This window comes from Delphinapterus leucas, chromosome 7 (assembly GCF_059928025.1).
Source record: "Delphinapterus leucas isolate spDelLeu-1000000601 "Yukka" chromosome 7, BTC_Dleu_Yukka2, whole genome shotgun sequence".
Classification (NCBI taxonomy): domain Eukaryota; kingdom Metazoa; phylum Chordata; class Mammalia; order Artiodactyla; family Monodontidae; genus Delphinapterus; species Delphinapterus leucas.
The window spans coordinates 8035272-8053291 of record NC_143135.1 but is presented as its reverse complement, the minus strand read 5'-3'; the positions used below and the strand labels follow the sequence as shown (position 1 = coordinate 8053291).

General features: G+C 61.2%; 5 protein-coding genes across 30 annotated transcripts; 4 read left to right on the top strand and 1 right to left on the bottom strand.

The window, feature by feature from the left end:
- Positions 1-50: 50 nt before the first annotated feature.
- On the top strand, positions 51-3090 carry NUDT22 (nudix hydrolase 22). Of its 2 annotated transcripts, none has more exons than XM_022591654.3 (6): positions 51-137; positions 417-914; positions 1269-1367; positions 2347-2444; positions 2583-2676; positions 2924-3090. In XM_022591654.3, exons 2-6 carry the CDS (start codon positions 435-437, stop codon positions 3023-3025), a joined length of 873 nt encoding a protein of 290 aa, XP_022447362.1. In that variant the 5' UTR covers positions 51-137; positions 417-434; the 3' UTR covers positions 3026-3090. The 2 variants fall into 2 exon arrangements, with proteins under 2 accessions (XP_022447362.1, XP_022447363.1); XM_022591655.3 differs by having other exon boundaries at positions 2583-2683.
- A 27-nt stretch (positions 3091-3117) lies between these two features.
- DNAJC4 (DnaJ heat shock protein family (Hsp40) member C4) lies at positions 3118-7015 on the top strand. 19 transcript variants are annotated; one of them, XM_089914614.1, is made up of 7 exons: positions 3118-3360; positions 3918-4010; positions 4648-4770; positions 5258-5442; positions 5527-5691; positions 6396-6482; positions 6573-7012. In XM_089914614.1, exons 1-7 carry the CDS (start codon positions 3256-3258, stop codon positions 6679-6681), a joined length of 867 nt encoding a protein of 288 aa, XP_089770740.1. In that variant the 5' UTR covers positions 3118-3255; the 3' UTR covers positions 6682-7012. The 19 variants fall into 19 exon arrangements, with proteins under 19 accessions (XP_089770740.1, XP_022447359.1, XP_089770744.1 ...); XM_022591651.3 differs by having other exon boundaries at positions 3342-3360; positions 4677-4770; positions 6573-7007; XM_089914618.1 differs by having other exon boundaries at positions 3344-3360; positions 5206-5442; positions 6573-7011.
- On the top strand, positions 6945-10505 carry VEGFB (vascular endothelial growth factor B). Of its 4 annotated transcripts, XM_089914627.1 has the most exons (8): positions 6945-7373; positions 7922-7964; positions 8309-8505; positions 8669-8742; positions 8936-8971; positions 9314-9448; positions 9887-9967; positions 10043-10505. In XM_089914627.1, exons 1-8 carry the CDS (start codon positions 7314-7316, stop codon positions 10062-10064), a joined length of 648 nt encoding a protein of 215 aa, XP_089770753.1. In that variant the 5' UTR covers positions 6945-7313; the 3' UTR covers positions 10065-10505. The 4 variants fall into 4 exon arrangements, with proteins under 4 accessions (XP_089770753.1, XP_022447351.1, XP_022447349.1 ...); XM_022591643.3 differs by lacking the exon at positions 9887-9967 and having other exon boundaries at positions 7212-7373; positions 10043-10504; XM_022591641.3 differs by lacking the exon at positions 9887-9967 and having other exon boundaries at positions 7212-7373; positions 9213-9448; positions 10043-10504.
- Positions 10506-12303: 1798 nt separating this feature from the next.
- Positions 12304-15039, top strand: FKBP2 (FKBP prolyl isomerase 2). Of its 4 annotated transcripts, none has more exons than XM_022591635.3 (6): positions 12304-12405; positions 13652-13820; positions 14145-14257; positions 14377-14423; positions 14770-14805; positions 14895-15039. In XM_022591635.3, exons 1-6 carry the CDS (start codon positions 12344-12346, stop codon positions 14954-14956), a joined length of 489 nt encoding a protein of 162 aa, XP_022447343.1. In that variant the 5' UTR covers positions 12304-12343; the 3' UTR covers positions 14957-15039. The 4 variants fall into 4 exon arrangements, with proteins under 4 accessions (XP_022447343.1, XP_022447346.1, XP_022447342.1 ...); XM_022591638.3 differs by lacking the exon at positions 12304-12405 and adding an exon at positions 12727-12808; XM_022591634.3 differs by lacking the exon at positions 12304-12405 and adding an exon at positions 12939-13231.
- A 393-nt stretch (positions 15040-15432) lies between these two features.
- PPP1R14B (protein phosphatase 1 regulatory inhibitor subunit 14B) lies at positions 15433-17778 on the bottom strand. The gene is made up of 4 exons (XM_022591639.3): positions 17327-17778; positions 16210-16293; positions 15863-15895; positions 15433-15770 (listed from the first exon to the last, which is right to left on the bottom strand). The coding sequence occupies exons 1-4, from the start codon at positions 17582-17584 to the stop codon at positions 15702-15704; spliced, it is 444 nt and encodes a 147-aa protein (XP_022447347.2). The 5' UTR covers positions 17585-17778; the 3' UTR covers positions 15433-15701.
- Positions 17779-18020: the final 242 nt, after the last annotated feature.

The window sequence follows — 18020 nt, the reverse complement described above, 5'->3', positions numbered from 1 at the left end:
CCGAGGAAGAAGGGGGCGGGTACTTCCGCTCCGGGGGAAAGAGGCGGAGCCTGCGAGGAGAGTAGGCAGGTGATTGCCGGCTGCAGCCTTGAGCTTCCGGACCCTGGGAAGGGTTACAGCCGCGTCAGGGGTTGGAGGCAAGACTTTTGGTTTGGGGAGACAGAGGCATTAGCGGGTGACAGGACCCAGGACCTCTGAGTCGTAGGGATGCCCGGGAGTCTCAGGGATGTCTGGTAGCAGGAGCCTCGGAGCTCTTGCTGGGATGATAAGACGTTTTACAGCCCAGGGAGGGGTCAGGGGGGTGCAGAAGGGCTGGAAGTACCCTCAGGAGGTTTGTGGCAGAGGGGGCCAGCTGTCGGGTCCAAGGGTGGCTGTGGGTCCCCCGGGGTGACAGGCCTGGCTCTGCCCTCCCCCAGAACTGCCCTATCCAGATCATGGACCCTGAGGTGTCCCTGCTGCTGCAATGCCCCCCGGGGGGGCTGCCTGAGGAGCAGGTACGGGCTGAGCTGAGCCCTGCCTACGATCGTCGCCCACTGCCAGGAGGGGAGAAGGCCATCACTGCAGTCTGGGAGAGCCGGCTTCAGGCCCAGCCCTGGCTCTTTGACGCCCCCAAGTTCCGCCTGCACTCTGCCACCCTGGTGCCCACTGGCTCGCCGGGGCCACAGCTGCACCTGTGCCTGGGCCTTACTTCCTATCGAGACTTCCTGGGCACCAACTGGGCCAGCTCAGCTGCCTGGCTGCGACAGCAGGGGGCCACCGACTGGGGTGACAAGCAAGCCTACCTGGCAGACCCCTTAGGGGTGGGCGCTGCACTGGCCACTGCTGACGACTTCCTTGTCTTCCTGCGCCGCTCTGGGCAGGTGGCTGAGGCACCTGGGCTAGTGGACGTGCCCGGTGGGCACCCTGAGCCTCAGGTGAGATGCCAGGCTGGGCGCAAAGGCACAAAGACCCAGAGAGCTCGGCTTTGTTTTCCTCATCCCTTAAAGGGGGAGTTGGCCTGGTGCTTATCCGAAAGTCTCCGCTCAGGGCAGCCTCTCAGCCTCCCTGCTGAATCCTGCCCCAGACCCATGGGAAGTTAGGGAATTGGGGGTGGGGGTAGGGATGGAGGACCTAGCTGGACCTGTGGTTTTCCATCTGGAAAAACAGGGCCTGGGTCAGGGGATCACCAAGGCTCTCACTCTGTGCCCAACCAGGCCCTCAGGGCCAGTGAATGTGGGGAAAAGCAGGGCGAGAAGAGGGGAGCAGGGGCTGAGCCTGACCTCTTACAGGCCCTGTGCCCAAGTGGCAGACCCCTGCACATCAACCTCCCTGGGGAGCTGGTGGTGCATGAGCTCTTCTCCAGTGTCCTTCAGGAGATCTGTGATGAGGTGAGTGAGAGGCAGGTGGGACAGAGTGGTGGGCAAGGAGGGAGGGGATAGAACAATCCAGAATTTCACAGGTCTGGGATGGCAGGAGTGTCTGTAGGCATCTGGCTTTTTTTTTGGCTGCCTCATGTGGCTTGTGGGGTCTTAGTTGCTTGACCAGGGACTGAAACCAGGCCCTTGGCAGTAAGAGTGTGGAGTCCTAATCACTGGACCGCCAGGGAATTCCCAGGCATCTGGCATTGAGCAAAGAGCTTGGCTTTGCAGCTAGGCACACTTGGAGTGGAATTCTAACCCTCATCTCTGTGTGCCTTGTCTCTGTGTTCCTCTTTACAATGGGGACAATAATAAATGTCTTGCCTACTTCCGCCAGGTTTGTTGAAAAGAGGAGTAAATGGGAGTCCCAATTACTTTTTAAATTTTTATTTATTTATTTTTGGCTGCGTTGGGTCTTCGTTGCTGTGCACAGGCTTTCTCTAGTTGAGGCAAGCGGGGGCTACTCTACGTTGCAATGCGCGGGCTTCTCATTGCCATGGCTTCTCTTGTTGCGGAGCACAGGCTCTAGGCGCATGGGCTTCAGTAGTTGTGGCATGTGGGCTCAGTAGTTGTGGCTCGTGGGCTCTAGAGCGCAGGCTCAATAGTTGTGGTGCACGGGCTTAGTTGCTCCGCAGCATGTGGGATCTTCCCGGACCAGGGATCGAACCCGTGTCCCCTGCATTGGCAGGCTGATTCTTAACCTCTGCGTCACCAGGGAAGCCCCCAGTTACTAAATTGACTTCCCTAGGGTGACCCTGGGCTAACTGTTCCATCTCTCCCGTTGTGGTTTTCCCATGTGAAATGAACATGCCCAAGATCTGACATTCTGTGATTCTGGGCACTTGAACTACACATTGTAAAATGCGGTACAAGGGTAACATGCTGTTCTTCATTGAGAGGGGCAGGGATGTGGGCAGTGGGCACTGACAGGTGGTACGCCTGGCCCCAGGTGAACCTGCCGCTGCTCACCCTGAGCCAGCCGCTGCTGTTGGGCATTGCCTGCAATGAGACCAGTGCCGGCCGTGCCAGTGCTGAGTTCTACGTCCAGTGAGTGAGCTCTGGGAGACGGGGTCCTCGGTCCTGGAGTAGGTGGGTGGTTGAGCGGCATGGCTGAGGCAGCTGGGACTCCACAGGGACCTTACAGGGTCTAAGCACTCACCAGGCCACTCTCACATCCTTGTCCAGGTGCAGCCTGACTTCTGAGCAGGTGAGGAAGCACTACACGAGTGGGGGACCTGAGGCCCACGAATCCACAGGAATCATCTTTGTGGAGACACAGGTTTGAGGTGGCAAAGTGTGTCTCATTTGGACAAGGAGCTGGGTTAGGGCTTGCAGAGGCCTGGTGATGCATGTCTGTCTCCTGGGCCTGGGTCAGAGGGGCCTCCCAAATCTCTCAGAGCTTCCCTCCAGAGGCACAAGACCTCATTGGGGATGCCCTCAGCCCAAGGGAGAGGGCCAGAACTGTGGGCACAGCTCCTGCAAGAAACCCGAGGTCGGAATGTTTGGGTCTCACTGTCTTCCCACAGAGTGTGAGGAGGTTGCAGGAGACTGAAATGTGGGACGAGCTCTGCCCCTCAGCCAAAGGCGCCATCTTCCTCTACAACGAATTCCAGGAAAGTTCCACCTAAGTCGCCCTAGAGTCCCCAGCCCTATCACCACAGCTCGGAAGACAATAAAGGACTTTATTCTTGGATTCCGTTGGCATCTGCTGTTTCCGTGAGACAGAGAGAGGGGCCGGGGTGGCTGAGAGAGACAGGACAAGTGACTTGGGGGAAAAAAAGGCCCAGCCTCAGTTTTCCCCTCTGTAAGCTAAGGGCTGTGCCCCCTTGCCAGGCTCCGGTGAAGTTCCAGGCCGATTATGGGGTGGAAACTGCTTTGTGAAACGCGTCTCGCTGCAGAGTGGAGTAACAGCCATGTCCGAGGGAACAGAGCAACGGGGGCTGAGCCGAAAGCCTCACTGAGGGTCAGGCCCCCAGCCGCAGCCTCCCCGGGTGGGCGCTGGCGCCTTTCTGCAAGTCCCCGGGCTGCTGTCTCGATGGGTGGATCCGAGGCGTCAAAGGCCAATGGATGTGCGGGGGCGGGGCTTCGCCGCTGTTCCGCACCCTCAGGCCTGTGGGCGTGGTCTGGATGTCTAAGCCAATGAGAGTGTGGAGGCGGCTCCTGAATAGGAGCAGGAAACGGCGGCCGCCGAGGGGGTCTGTGAGTGAAGGGGGGGCGGGGCTTGGTGTGGCTCTTCCCGCACCCGCCCCCCGAGCTCCCAGGGTGGGAAGCGGGGTCTCGGCGTCCGGGGCTGGTTGTACAGACGCCCGGGTCAGAGGCGGGGACAGGGCCAGGACATTGGGGTCTGGTCTTAAGCAGGGAGGTTCCACCCGCCCCTGAGTCCCCCGGGCCTGCTTCAGTTTTCCTTTGCATCTCAACGGGGCCAGGCCCCTTCCCTCTGCCCCTCACCCCCACCCCTCATCCCCGCTGCAGTGGTTGAAGTCTTCTCCCGTCCCACTGTTCTTTGTGACCTTTCACCAGCTGCCCGCCTGCCTTCATGCTGCCCCTGCGCCTGCGCCGGCTGTGGCCCCACAACCCTCCCACTCGGTTCTTCGCAGCGGCCGCCCGGCAGGGGTGAGTCGGGCGCCTGGGGCCGGGCCCGGTCGTTCAGTAGGTTTTTGTGGCTGGCCTGCCCAATTCTAGGCCCTGCGCTAGGTGCCGGGATAGTCTAGGTGCTGGGATAGTCGTGATCTCTTACGCTGCGTCAGGCGCCTTACAGGCTTGTCAGATTACCCTCACCTTCACTGCTGAGGGCACAGGATCAGAGATTAAAGGATGACCCCCCAAGGTCATACAGAGAGTTAAGTGGCACATCTGGAATTTGAGCCCAACCAAACCCAATGCACATTCCACAACTCAGGTGGTTGTCAAGCATCGCTGTGCATAACCCAGGCGGGGTGTGGGGAGCTTACAAAACTGCAGATTCCTGGGCGCTGCTCTGGAGATCCTGATTTGCAGGAATGAGGTGGGCCTCAAGAATCTATTTTTTAAAACATGCTTTTCAGGCGTTTCTGATGCAAGGGGTCTGAAAACTACACTTTGAGACAATCTGATCTGCCCCTTACCTGGAACACTCAAAAAGGGAGGGATGATTTCGAGATCTCCCTTGGCACCTGCCTCAGCCCCCTCAGCATCTGGATGCTGAGTTGAAGGGTGTGGTCCAGCGGGGCTGGGACGGGCAGGGAAGGGGTATCCTCTGTGTTTTCCTTAGCCCCTGCAGGTTTGGGCCTCTCTCCACAGGTCTGGCCCCAGTAGCTACTATGAACTGTTGGGGGTGCATCCTGGTGCCAGCGCTGAAGAAGTTAAACGAGCTTTCTTCTCCAAGTCCAAAGAGGTACCAGTGGTCTTAAGTGGAGTGGGGGAAGGGAAGTCTGAGCCAGATGGGGTCCGCTCCAAATTCTCAGGAATGGAGCTGAGAGGCTCACTCTGGCTGGTGCACATTCCCTCAGCATTCATAGGGAGGGGGAGCTGCCCCAAGGGGAGAGGTCTGGCCGGGTGGAAGGAAGGGCTGTGGGGCAGGAGCCAGGAGTCCTGTCTGATGGGCTGGGTTTGGTTCTCTTGACCTGCCTGCTCTTGAGAAAGCTGGGACCAGGGCATCCAATGAGAGCCAGGCAGCAGGTGGAGAGGGCTTGAACAAGGGGAGGGGGCAGGAGTTTGTGCTTCCTGACTCTCTGGTCTTCTAGAGGGATGTGCAGGCCTGAGAGTGAGGGTCACTGCCCAAGGAGGGCCTCTGGGTATGATATGAGCCCTTGTGGGTGGATATTATCAGGATATTATCAGGTCATGGGAAGGGAGATGAGGGGAGTCCTGCCCCACCCCAGCTGCACCCTGACCGGGACCCCAGGAACCCAGCTCTGCACAGCCGCTTTGTGGAGCTGAGTGAAGCGTACCAAGTGCTGAGCCGTGAGCAGAGCCGCCGCAGCTATGACCACCAGCTCCGCTCAGCAGCTTCCCCAAAGTGTCCAGGAACCACAGCCCATCCCAGGTCTGCTCATCAGGCACACAGGTACAGTAGTCCTGCCCCCAGCTTGCCACCCCCAAGTCTCCTGGGGAGCCCCGTCTTTACACTGTCCCTTCTTCTACCTCCCAGCAGCTCCTGGGCACCCCCCAATGCAAAATACTGGGCCCAGTTTCATGAAGTGAGGCCTCAGGGACCAGAGTCAAGGCAGCAGCAGCACAAGCACAACCGGCGGGTGCTGGGGTACTGCCTCCTGATCATGCTTGCAGGCATGGGCCTGCACTATGTTGCCTTCAGGTGCGCGTCCCCCTAGGGTGATGGGCAGAGGGCAGGAGGGTGGGTGAAGCCCAGTGTCAGCCATCCATCCATACCACCCCTGTGGCCTGCACCCTTGTGTCTCTCAAGCTAAGAACTGCATGAAATAGGTCTCCTCCAGAGTCTCGTCTTATTTAGCAAAGGCAGCTCTGCACTAAGGGCTAATGTCATTTTCAGTTTTTTATAATTTGGATTTAAATCTTTGGTGCTGGTTGCCAGAGAGTGCTGGAGCCAACCAGAATCCTGCACAAGAAGGAAATGCATTGAACTGGGCCTCGCCAGAAACTGCCTTCATTTGTTTAGCAGTTGCTGTTTTCCTGCCACTCTCTCATGCGCGCCATTGCCACTGAGGTTCAATAGCAAACACACCTAAAGGCTGGTGCACACTGCTAGCAGTGTGCCTAGTTCAGTGATGGAGTTAGATGAACACACCTTTCTAGTCGCCTTGAAGGACCTCCATGACAGAGCTGCTGTCACCACCTTCAGGACAGTCAGGGACCTGGGTCGCCATTAGGCCCTGGACAAGAACCAGCTACTCTGTGCCCCTTTCCTCATCTAGCACAGGCAGTTAGCTGAGGTCCCCACAAGTGTAAAGCTGTGAGACCCTCAAGTGGGGTAGAGGGGGGTGGGACTTGGGAGACAGCGGGGATTGGGGATTCCCAGAGTCGGTTGTAACCCCCTTGCAGGAAGCTGGAGCAGATGCATCGTAGCTTCATGGATGAAAAGGATCGGATCATCACAGCCATCTACAATGACACTCGGGCCCGGGCCAGGTCTGTCCCAGCTCTTTCCTGCCCTCTCCTCACTGTCCTGGCACCACCCTCCAGGATCCCAACCTGACCACCAGGTACTCTCCCCTGCAGGGCCAACAGAGCCAGGCTCCAGGAGGAGCAACGGCTGGGGCAGCAGCTGCAGCCACCACCCGGGCCTCCTCAAGGCCCCGGGATCGTGCCCCCCGGCCCCAGCCCCTGAGCGGTTCACCTTGGAGAGCACACCTTGGATGGGGCCTGCGGTGTGCTCCCTTCTGGGACACCCCACTCCCCAAAACGCGTGCAATAAAGTGATTCTCAGAGCTCTTGTCTGGCTCGCTCCTACAGGCCCAGAGCCCCCGGCCCGGGCCCCGCCCTCCGGGCTCTGGCGGCGGCCACCCGGGAGCCCGGCCCCCTGGGCGGTGCGTCCCCTTTCCCCTGCTGCGGCAGGAGGTGGGGTGTGTGTAGAGGGGGCGGGCCCCGCCGGCGGCCTCGCCCCCCCTCCCCCACCCCGCCCCCGCCCCGCGGCCCGGTGGGGAGCGCGTGTCTGGGTCACATGAGCCGCCCGCCCGCCAGCCCGGGCCCGGCCCCCCGCCGTCCCCGCCGTCCCCGCCGCCCGCCGCCGCCACCACCGGCCGCCCGCCCGCCCGGCTCCTCCGGCCGCCGCCGCCGCTGCGCTGCGCTGCGCTGCCTGCGCCCAGGGCTCGGGAGGGGGCCGCGGAGGAGCCGCCCACCGCGCCCGGCCCCCGCCCGCCGCTCCCGGGCCCGCGCCATGGGGCTCTGGCTGCCGCCGCCGCCCGCGCCGCCGGGCTAGGGCGATGCGGGCGCCCCCGGCGCGCGGCCCCTGCGGGCACCATGAGCCCCCTGCTCCGCCGCCTGCTGCTCGCCGCGCTCCTGCAGCTGGCCCCCGCCCAGGTACGTGCGTCCGCGACAACCCGCCCGCCCGCCGTGCCCTCTCTCAAGGTTGGCGGAAGTGGGGAGGCGCGGAGCGGCCGGGTTCTCGGGGATCCGCGGGGTCGGGCCTTGGACGGGGGCGTCTCGGGAGCCCGGCCTGGGCATCCCCCGGGAGGCGTCCCTCCCCGCCCGCCCGCCGGCCCAACTCCGGGGCCACTCCCCCGCCCCACCCCGTCCCCAGGGCGCAGCCGGGGGGCGGGGCCGCCTCGGTGCCTGCAGGACGCGGTTCGGCGCTCACTGTGCCCCCTCTTGATCTGCGGCCTCGAGAACAAGCCCGGTCCCTAGGCTTGGAGGTTCGACGCTGCCGGCAGAGCGTGCCTGGGGGGTTGTAGACAGGGCAGGTCCCAGGTCCCAGGTGGCCTGGAGAGGACAGGTAAAGCTAGAGTGGCCCCAGGAACAGAGTAGTCTGGAAATAAGCCTCCTGACTGCAAGGGCAGAGCCCTGGGGCCAGCGACAGGGCTAGCCCTTCCTGGAGTGCACCTTGGGTCCAGGTTTCTTCTCTCCTGCAGGGCCCGGTCTCCCAGCCTGATGCCCCTGGTCATCAGAAGAAAGGTAATAGTAACAATAGGAACTTTCTACTAGCCAGCACTAAGAATCTTTTCTTCCAGTCCTGATTCCAGACTCTGTATTCCTCATCTTGTGTAATCACGCTCTTCTGTAAGATGCAAACTCTTATTCTGCCCATTTCACAGAAGAGGAGATTGAGGCAGGGGGGTTCCTGGGTTCTGGATGAACAGGACAGGGAAGAGAGATTGGGAGGGCAGAAGTAGGGGCTAGCGGAGGGTGGCTGTGACACGAGAACAAAGGAGAACAGCTTCTGGGCGCAGGGGTAGGGGAACCAGGGAGCAGCTGCAGGAAACCCAGTGGGGACTTAACCCTTACGCATCTGCCCCCAGTGGTGTCATGGATAGACGTGTATGCTCGTGCCACCTGCCAGCCGCGGGAGGTTGTGGTGCCCCTGACCATGGAGCTCATGGGCACTGTGGCCAAGCAACTGGTGCCCAGCTGCGTGACGGTGCAGCGCTGTGGCGGCTGCTGCCCTGACGACGGCCTGGAGTGTGTGCCCACTGGGCAGCACCAAGTCCGAATGCAGGTATGGGGCAGGTGGAGTGTGCCTGGCTGGATGCTGGCGTTCTGGGGACTGAGAGGGTGGCGGCCAGAGCCCTGGCTGGTGGGCAAGGTATTCTCATTTCTCCAGCCCATGGAGCGTCCCTTTCCTCTCTCTCTGACGGTCTCTCTCCCTGTTCTGAGCACAGATCCTCATGATCCGGTACCCAAGCAGTCAGCTGGGAGAGATGTCCCTGGAAGAACACAGCCAGTGTGAATGCAGGTGCCAGCCAGGCCCCACTCCTGAGTTCGCAGAGACAAGGCTTGGGGGGTGCTAGGTGTGGTGGTACACCACAGCGGGGACCGGGTTTCCAAGAGTATAGCCAGGTAGGCCTCGGATCTAGGGCAAGAGAGTAGGATGCTTGGCTTCCTGATCCTCTTTTTCCTTGTCTTTGTCTGTCTCTCTTACTTTTCAGACCAAAAAAACGAGAGAGTGCTGTGAAGCTGGACAGGTGAGTCTTGGGCTCTTGCTGAGGTGGGGTTGGAGCCCAGGCCCAGCACCCAGAATGTAATGTGTGGGTGGGGCAGGGGGTGTAAGAGTGTGTCAGGAAGTTGTGGTCCCCCGCCTTCTCCTCCCACTCGTGTCCCCCTCTCCCCTTTTCCTCTGCTCCCCAAGACTATATGCTCTTCCCCAACCCCAGCTCCCGGGAAGACTCTTACTTCTCACCCGAGACATGTTGCTTCTCCTCCTAGGGCTTCCACTCCCCACCACCGTCCCCAGCCCCGCTCTGTTCTGGGCTGGGACCCTGCCCCCGGAGCACCCTCCCCAGCTGACATCACCCATCCCACTCCAGCCCCAGGCCCCTCTGCCCACGCTGCCCCCAGCGCCGCCAGCGCCCTGACCCCCGGACCTGCCGCTGCCGCTGCCGACGCCGCAGCTTCCTCCGTTGTCAAGGGCGGGGCTTAGAGCTCAACCCAGACACCTGCAGGTGAGGAGTCGGGTGTGGCGTCAAGGTGCCATCCTGGAGCAGGTCCCAGTGAGCCTGCTGGTGGGAGAAGAGCCAGGGAAGGGGAAACTTTGAGTGTGCTGAACTATTGACCAGGCGCCTGCTGGCACTGGGGTCAGCATAAACAAGGCTCACATTCTGATGCGGAGTCAGACATGAGGGCACAGGAGGTCAAGTCAAGACCTGTGGTGAGGGCCCCCTGACGTTGTCTTTGAGAGGTTAGAGATGTCCTGGAAGACGTGACATCGCCAGGTGTAGAAAAGAGAAAGACAGCCTTCCAGTTTGCAAGGCTCTGAGGCTTCCCAGAAACCCCTGTGGTAGAGTTTGTTCCACCTTATGTGCTCCAAGAGGCCAGGGGATGTGGTGGAACGCTGGTCCACCCTTGTCCAAGTTGCTTCTCACCACCCCTCCTTTCCACAGCGGGGCCATGGGGTGGCGTCCTGTGGACCAGGCCAGCTGGGGCTTCCCAGGAGTGTTAGGGGAGAATGAGGTTCACAGAAGGTAAGAAGTGGGTGAGTCTAGAGGAGCAAGGGCTGAGCTGTGCCAGCATGAACAGACCCCTCCTTCCTTTTTCAGGTGCCGGAAGCTGCGAAGGTGATACATTGCTTTTCAAACTCGGTGGGGCCACTTGCCTCGCAGGCCTGCCCAGAGGGCAACAAGAGGGCATCCTGGTGAGAACAGTCCAGTCCCCAAGACCTCAACCTGGGCGGAAGCTCCTCCAGGACCTGGGCCTCTCAGAGGGCTTTCCAACTGCCCTTTGTCTCTCTGAGGCTGCCGTCCAACAAAGTGGACAGAGTTGGATGAAGAGACCTGGAGGCAGCACAAGGGGTCATGTACCATCTTGGGAGAGAATGGGGTCCCGGCTCAGTTTTTAACCACCTTGTGCAAGTGAGCATCTTACAACTGGCTCCTCCATCCCCTCACTAAGAAGACCCTGGTCCTCTACAAAAAAATGAGAGTTGGGCTTCAGTACAAGAACTGTGAACCCCAGTCCCGATAAAAGAGATAGAAGGAACTGTCCCTGCCTGTGTCACTGTTTGTCACTGTCCGGGCTGGCTGGTTTGGACATGAATGTCTGCGTCACACTGCCTCCTAGACATGGAGCTTAGAGGAGATGAGGCCCAAGGCCCCACAACAGGTCACAGAGCCAGAATCGTGCATCCTTCACGTTCATGTTGTGCTAGCAGGCCCTGGGGAGTCCCTGCCCCTCTGCTCATTACAAGGGTTCCTTTCTGGAAGGAGAGGGCCAGTGAGCTTGAGGTGGGACCCAGGTCTGCTGAATGACCTTGGTTGTCACGGCCTCTCTTTCTGAGGCTCAGTCCCCACATGTGCACACGGAGGGAGCCGATGACTACTGTGGTCTGGGCCCTTGGGCTCCAAAAAGAGAGTCACGTAATAGGAAAGGACACCCATCTTCCCTGCCGGGTTACACTCTGTGTTTGCAGCTTTTTGCTCCCGGTAGCTTAACTCGAAGGTCACGCACCTGGTCTGCCCTCACCTCACTCCCACATCCCTGAAAGGGAGGCAGCACCAGAGGTCTGTGGTCGGTGGGCCCCGCTCACCCCGGCCACACGGTCTTCTCCACTCTCGCCTCCCTTGCACCTTGGGCTCCCCTCCTCAGGCGCTGCTTGGGACTCCTCTGACCTTTATCTGACCCAGCCCAAGCTCAGTGGCCAGCTTTCGGCCTGTAACCTTCAGTGCCCCTGGGTCTGAGTGATGAGGGGGTGAACTGAAGGGCAACCTTGGGCACCAGTGCTTTGCCCCATCGAGACAGAACATTCATGGCAGAGGTTAAGCCAAAGCAGCTACCCTAATGGAGGCCTTCTCTGAAGTGTTAGAGGGTGGGGTAATGATCTTGTTGGGCCAAGAGTGGGGTTAAACCAGAAGAGACAATTCCTGACAGTGATTGCTACGTTCAAGTCATTTTCTCAGCTATTCTGTCACCCAAAATGCCAGAGCTCAATTAGAGTGAGACAGATGAGGGTTAGGGACAGTAGCTACCACCTCCCGAGACCATTTAAGCCTGCGCAGCGTGCACACGGCTTCGTATGTGCCTTCTCGCCTAGTCCTCAATTCTGAGTGTTGAGAGTCTCCCTTTTTCAGTTGAGGAAGTAGGCTCGAAAACTCTGACTGACCTGGGGATTTGACCTCAGGTCGACTCTCTCCCTAACACTCCACTTAGGTTTATCTGCCTCCCAACTGCAGGTTCATTACTTCAATGGACAGATGTTCACTCCTGGGTGCTGTGGTGCCTGGAAATAAGTCCGGTTGGGGAACGGACCCAGCCAGACCATTACAGTCATGATTCAGGGGTCATCGTGCAGCACGTAGAGGCAGGCCTGTACACTGGGAGAGAAAAAAGGGAGAGAGCATTCGCCGTGGACCAGGGCCTGGCAGTGCACATCACTTGCAGCAATCCTCCAGGGGCCCTGCGGGGTGGATGTTACCAAGCCCGAGTTACCAGGCCAAGGAACTTGCTCAAGGTCACATAGCCTGTCAATGAGTGGCAGACCCTGGATTCAAACCCAGGGCTCACTCTGAAGCCAGGCTCTTTCCACAGCAACTGAGGATTGTGGATCCTGAAGAGGCTCAGGGGCAAACAGGAGAGGCTGGGGGCGACATAAAATGGTGTCTCAAGACCCCCGCCGCGAACCCGCGCCCACCTGACCTTAATTTCACCTCGACCGGAAGTGCCTTCGGCCCTTTCAGAAGTCACTTTCACCTAACCTTACGGACTACAGAGCCACCGGACCTGACGCATAAGTCACATGGCGGCGCGGGGGGCGGAGCTAGAGAAGGCCGCCCAGGCGGGCGTGTGGCCGCGGGTTTCGCACGGTCCAATGAGGGCGGGCGGCGTGGCCGGGTCTGGTGGCAACGATGACGCGCCTGCGCAGAGACGGCAGCAGGACTGGGGTTGACTCCGGGGGCGCGGCGAGGAGGTGAGCGGGGGCCACAGCCCGGGCTGTGGGGAGCCGGGGTGCAAGGGGGCAGGCTGGATCAGGCGGGGCAGGAGCGGGCCGGGGCTCTGAGTGTCAACAAGGGATAGGTTACGAGGGAATTGAGGGTTGGGGTCAGAGCTGTCTGGGGATGCCGCAGGGGGAGGGTTCTCACGCCTCACGGGGCGGGGCTCCGGGAGTCGGGGCGGGACGTGGAACGGAGAAGGGTGGGACCTCTGAGCTTGTGCCAGTGGAAGGCGGAGCTCCAGGGCTGGGGGCGGGGCTCGGACTGGTGAGGGACGGAGGCTGGCCCTTGGAGGAGGAGCTGGAACAGGCGGAAGGAGGAGCCTCGGGTTTGGAGACCGAGGGGGAAGGAGCCCAGGCACTGGGGGCGCGGCCTCAGCCGGTGAGTGGCGCGGCTACAGTTCAGGAAAAGGGGTCTAGTCCTGTCGGGGGCGGGACTACAGGGCCGGGGGCGGAACCACGCCCTCTAAAGGGTGGGGCTAAGGAGCCCAGCGAAGGGGTAGGCCCAGGTAATGGCCCGGGGCGTCCACGCGGGGGCGGTCTCCGTGGTGGCCGTGCCTGGGGACGCGGTAGGCCGAGAACTCCCCCGGGAGAGGTGGTGTGGGTGGAGCGGGCTCGGCGGCCACCCGACACGGGGCCAGTCTGGGTGCCCCGCAGGCCCCCGAGGGCTCAGAGTTGGGGCGGCGCCTCGGGCGGAGGCACAGGACCAGCCTGGGGGGTACCCCCGGAGGACAGGGGCTCCCCGGAGCCACCCAGCGGCGATGTGTGGGTGCCTCGGGGCCGACCCCCTGCGGCAGCCGCAGAGGTGTGGGTTTGCTGGGCGGGAGGCAATTGGGTGTGGCGTGAATGGGGTCGCCCGGTTGGGGCAACTGCTGCGCAGCCAGATAGGGTTTGGACTTTGCGGAAAGGGACAGGGGGGAATTGAAGAGCAGAGCTGGGGACTGGGAGGGACGGAAGGGCAGGGGGTGAGCAAAGGGGCTGGACCCTGGCTGCTGTGGCCTCCCCTGACCCCCTCCCCCCGCTGCTGGGGTCCTCGGGCAAGCCCCCTTCTCACTGGACTGGTAAGTGTGGCCGCGGAGCCTGGGGGTGGGGGCGGTGACACGGGACAAGGGGATCCCCAGGGGCAGGCAAGGTACGGTGGGGTGGAATCCTCCTGGTACTTGCCCATATTCCATGCCCTCCCGTTCCTCTCCCCCGGTTGGTTGGTCGGGGTCTGTCCCCGCAGAAACATGAGGCTGAGCTGGGTCCTGACAGTATTGTCCATCTGCCTGAGCGCCCTGGTCACGGCCGCCGGGGCCGAGGGCAAACGGAAGCTGCAGATCGGAGTCAAGAAACGGGTAGACCACTGTCCCATCAAATCACGCAAAGGGGACGTCCTGCACATGCACTACACGGTGGGTGAGGAAGTGGAGCTTTTGGGGGTGGGTGGGCCTTCCGGGGACCAGAAAGGACTTGGGAGCCAGGTGTGTCTGCCAAAAGGTGGGTGACCTTGGGCAAGTCTCCTCATCTACTTTGCATGATCCTATCTTGCTCTTGACTGTCTACTCCCAGTTGGCACCAGCAAGCAGTGCAATGTACTGTGAGCTGCCCAAGGTTCTGTCCCTTTCTAGGACTATGGCCGCCAGTGCTGTGGGCTGCCACCTTGATGGGAAGAGCACCTGGGGGTGGGGGTGTCAGAGCAGACCCTCCTCCTCACTGGCCTTCCCATGGTCTCACAGGGTAAGCTGGAAGATGGAACAGAGTTTGACAGCAGCCTGCCCCAGAACCAGCCCTTTGTCTTCTCCCTGGGCACGGGCCAGGTCATCAAGGGCTGGGACCAGGGGCTGCTAGGGTGAGTCGAGGGGCCATGGCTGTGGTCCAGGAGGTGAACTGTGGGAGGCAAGCTCCAGGTATGGGGTGGGGGCAGGGAGCCTGGGTGCTGCCACATGCTGAACATGTATTGTCCTACAGGATGTGTGAGGGGGAAAAGCGGAAGCTGGTGATCCCATCAGAGCTAGGTAAGAGGCCCTTCCTGAATGGGGATAGGGAGTTCAGGGTTATATCTACGTAAGGGTGAAGGCTGGTTCAGCCTCTGCACTGATCTCCACTCAATCCATTCAATACATGCCACTTCCAAGTCTAGTTGTGTCCAGCAGTGAGGACAGGGCAAGACCCTTGGGACGCTTGGCTCTGGTGCCCACTCTTTGCCCTCTACAAGACCTTTAGCAGCCCCCTCCCAAATCCATTACACCTTCTCCATTTCTGGCCTTGTGCTGGGATGGGCAGAGGCTTGGTTTCAGCCTGGTTGTCTGCAGAACACCTCACTGCCTGGCCACGGCTCACTTTCTTTGTGCATCTTTGCAGGGTACGGAGAGCGGGGAGCTCCCCCAAAGATTCCAGGTAATAAGCCTTCCTGCCCCCCGTCTCCTGTACCCATTCCATCTCCCTGTGGCCCTGGTTCTCATTCTGATCCCACTTCTCCCCTGCAGGCGGTGCAACCTTGGTGTTCGAGGTGGAGCTGCTCAAAATCGAGCGACGTTCAGAACTGTAGCCAAACTGGGGAGGGCTGGGGGAGAGGCCCCCATCTGGGACCAGACTGTTTAAAGAAAGAAAAAAAACTTTAAAGCCCACGAAGTGAGCCTGTGTTTGTTTGTGGGCCCTGGAGACTTAGAAACCACAGCTTCAGCCTTCCCTCTCCCTCATCCTCCCCCCATCCCTCCCTCTCCTTTCCTGGCTGCAGAGCCTTGGGGTCTAGTAGGCTCAGTGGCATGGAGGTCATGATGGCCAAGCCCTGGGTGACTTGGTGGCCCTTGTCCAGAGGGGAAAAGGAGTATTCCTGCCTGCCAGCAGCAACAACGGCTCCTCCCCAACTCCCCAGCCACTTCCAGATCCTGGTCTGGGAGCCAGCACTGGGGTACGGCCATGGCTTCATGGCCCTCAGGAAGGCGTGCGGTCACCTGGGGAGAAGCTGAGCTGGCAGCAGTTGTAGAGCAGTGTGTCCCCCGTAAAAGAAGCCAGGCAAGCCTGTCAACTGCACCAAAGGCATAGCCTAGCTTTATTAAAGGGCCCGCGCCGCAGTCAATATAAAAACACAAAAAGTCCCGTCAGTTTAATAATAATAAAAAACCCCAAAAATGGAAAACTGAGGGGGCAGGGAAGAGGCCCCTGGGCCAGGGGCACGGGGAGCACTGCGCATGGCACCAGGCCTGGCCACAGGGCCCCCCGGTATTGCTGTTGCTACGAGGTTGCGGGGCGATTGTCCTGTGGGAGCCACCGTTCACCTGGGTCGAGGACCCTTACTTCTTCTGGGGTGTGCTCAGCTTCTGCATGCCCCGGATCTTGTCCAGCAGGCCAGAGATGAAGGCCTGGAGGGAGGGAGGACATTAGGGCGACCAGAACCCAAGATGACAGGACCCCAGGCTCCTCACCCCACCCTCCGGGGAAACCACCTCCTTACCTCAGTGGGTTTGTAACAGTCAACCAGCAGCTCCTAGTGGGGCACGGGGGGAAAGTATAACTATGAGTCTCAAGAACACGAGCCTAAAGTTCACCTATACCCTCTTCCAAGGCACTGGGGCCACCCTGAGGCACAGGAGATGCCACAGCTACTGAACAGCTAGGCAAGTGCCACTGGCCCTATTTGATGGAGCCAGAAGCTGAGCCCAGGAAGGTCACAGAGCTGGCTGACTCAGGCCAAAGAAGGCCTGGCTCCAGAGGCTTGCCTACCCACGGAGCAGTGCCTCCAGGCACCCCTCTATTCCCTGCTCCCCTGACCTGGCCCTGCTGCCCCCCAACCCCTCTCACCTTGACCCTGGCAGCTCGGGTATCATCACTCTCCATGTCCAGGAGTTCATCCACGTCAATCTCCAGCTCCGGGATCTCCTCTTCCTGGGGTGGGGGTGGGGGAGGAGGGAGAAACAAGGGCCTGAGTTGGGAGAGAGGGTGTGAGAGGGTCTCTCTGGCTGAGGCCCCTGCCCTACTGCAGATGAGCCAGCCCTCTTGCCCAGCAGACAGCGGCAGCTGCTCCGAGGAGAAAACAGATCAGGCCTGTGCCAAGGCAAACTGCCCAATGGGGGGGAACTTCCTGTCCCTGCCAGTTGGGCACCCTGGGTGCCAGACAGCTAGGGCTGGGGATCCTGGGCTAGGAACCCTGCAGATGTGTCTCCCCAACTTCCGGGCCCCCCATCTCAACCAGAGCACAGGTGGGGCCAGCTGTCCCAACTCATCACAGCCCCTTCCCCTCCCCCAAACACCTGTCACAGCTTCCCAGGAGTGAGGAGGAAGTGAAGGGTGAGGGGTCAGTGGGAAGGACCCAGGCCTGGTAAAGGGGAAACAAAGAGCCCATGCTTTGCTGAGGGAGGGGGTGCCTGCCACCACCACCACCCCCGCCCCAGGAAGCATGTCTCCGGTCTGGAGTCAGCTGCATCCCAGGGCTGCGCTAGGGTAGGCAGCACGGGGCAAGCCCACTCCTCCACCCTGCCCCCCGGGGACTGAGTCACCATTTGATCAAGGAAGGAGTCATAGGGTGGAGAACTAGAACCCAGAGAGTGGGCTAGCCTGCCCCCCCATGACAAGATGGAGCCCCAGGTTAGCCCATTAGAATAGGCAAGACCCGTACCACCACCACCCAGGCTAGCTAGCGCCTTTTAACTAGTCTAGGCTAGCAGGCAATAGGTAGATCTCCTTTCCCCGCCAGCCCAGACAAGCCCCGAGTCTCCTGTCCAAGGCAGCAAATAAGAAAGGAGTGACTTAGGTCAGACAAGAAAGAGCATACATTGGGGGCGGGGAGTACGGAGAGCTGGGGAGCGCGCGGAAGCGGAGCGCCCATTGACTCCGGGTGACAGGCGGGCTCAAGGTGGGGTTCCCAGGCGGCCCGAATCGGGACTGATTTTACGGTGTCGGCATAGGGTGGGGGACACACCTGGCAGTCGTAGAGGCGAGTGAGCTGCTCCAGGATCCACTCCTCCAGGTTGAGGCGCTTCCGTAGTTCCTTGCGGTCGTACTTGACCGTGACCTTCCCTTGGCGCCTCACCGGGCCCTCGTCGTCCGCGCCGCCCGGGCCCTCGCCTGCAGCCCCAGGGGGGCTCTGAAAGTAGACGCGGGGCCCTGGGCCGCCACTCCCCGGTCCAGGGGCCGGAGCCGCCAACGCCGCGCCCCCTGCGGGGCCGCTGTCCGCCATGGCGGCCGCCGGGGCCACGTGCGCGCGTCGGGCCCCTCCCTGCGCCGCCGCCTCCGGGACGCCCGCCGGCTGGCTCCCGGCCGCTGGCTCGGGTTAGCTCGTGAGCTCGGCTCCGCACGGCTCCGCTGCGAGGGCGGCGGCGGGGGCGCCCGGGGGCAGCTGCAGCATGCGGAGCCCCCGGGCCTGGCCTGGCCGCGCCCCGCCCCCTCCCCGCCGATCCGCCCGCCCTTTGTCCCCCGCGGCCGCCGCCCGAGCCGCCGCAGCCGAAGCCGCTTTCTCTGTCTCGATCGCTTCCCCCGCCCCCCGACCACACCCCCTTAAAGGGACAGTCCTGCAGCAGGCCCCTCACCCCTACCCCGCCCTCGGGCAGGGGCTAGGAGAGGGTCTAGTCCTTAGAGGTTTGGACCTAGCTGTCCGCTATCCCTTTTAAGCTTCC

Bases quoted from the DNA above. Each gene is read 5' to 3' on its own strand.
- NUDT22 (XM_022591654.3), top strand. From the start codon at position 435: ATGGACCCTGAGGTGTCCCTGCTGCTGCAATGCCCCCCGGGGGGGCTG. The intron at 915-1,268 runs GTGAGATGCCAG...GACCTCTTACAG, and splicing joins GTGGGCACCCTGAGCCTCAG to GCCCTGTGCCCAAGTGGCAG. The intron at 2,445-2,582 runs GTGAGTGAGCTC...ATCCTTGTCCAG, and splicing joins AGTGCTGAGTTCTACGTCCA to GTGCAGCCTGACTTCTGAGC.
- DNAJC4 (XM_089914610.1), top strand. From the start codon at position 3,465: ATGTGCGGGGGCGGGGCTTCGCCGCTGTTCCGCACCCTCAGGCCTGTG. The intron at 4,011-4,647 runs GTGAGTCGGGCG...TGTTTTCCTTAG, and splicing joins GCAGCGGCCGCCCGGCAGGG to CCCCTGCAGGTTTGGGCCTC. The intron at 6,483-6,572 runs GTCTGTCCCAGC...TCTCCCCTGCAG, and splicing joins GACACTCGGGCCCGGGCCAG to GGCCAACAGAGCCAGGCTCC.
- VEGFB (XM_089914627.1), top strand. From the start codon at position 7,314: ATGAGCCCCCTGCTCCGCCGCCTGCTGCTCGCCGCGCTCCTGCAGCTG. The intron at 8,743-8,935 runs GTGCCAGCCAGG...CTTACTTTTCAG, and splicing joins CACAGCCAGTGTGAATGCAG to ACCAAAAAAACGAGAGAGTG. The intron at 9,449-9,886 runs GTGAGGAGTCGG...TCCTTTCCACAG, and splicing joins CTCAACCCAGACACCTGCAG to CGGGGCCATGGGGTGGCGTC.
- FKBP2 (XM_022591634.3), top strand. From the start codon at position 12,939: ATGGCCCGGGGCGTCCACGCGGGGGCGGTCTCCGTGGTGGCCGTGCCT. The intron at 13,232-13,651 runs GTGTGGGTTTGC...CTGTCCCCGCAG, and splicing joins CCCCTGCGGCAGCCGCAGAG to AAACATGAGGCTGAGCTGGG. The intron at 14,258-14,376 runs GTGAGTCGAGGG...ATTGTCCTACAG, and splicing joins TGGGACCAGGGGCTGCTAGG to GATGTGTGAGGGGGAAAAGC.
- PPP1R14B (XM_022591639.3), bottom strand. From the start codon at position 17,584: ATGGCGGACAGCGGCCCCGCAGGGGGCGCGGCGTTGGCGGCTCCGGCC. The intron at 16,294-17,326 runs GTGTGTCCCCCA...CCCCCACCCCAG, and splicing joins CTCGCCTCTACGACTGCCAG to GAAGAGGAGATCCCGGAGCT. The intron at 15,896-16,209 runs GTGAGAGGGGTT...GTGCCCCACTAG, and splicing joins CCCGAGCTGCCAGGGTCAAG to GAGCTGCTGGTTGACTGTTA.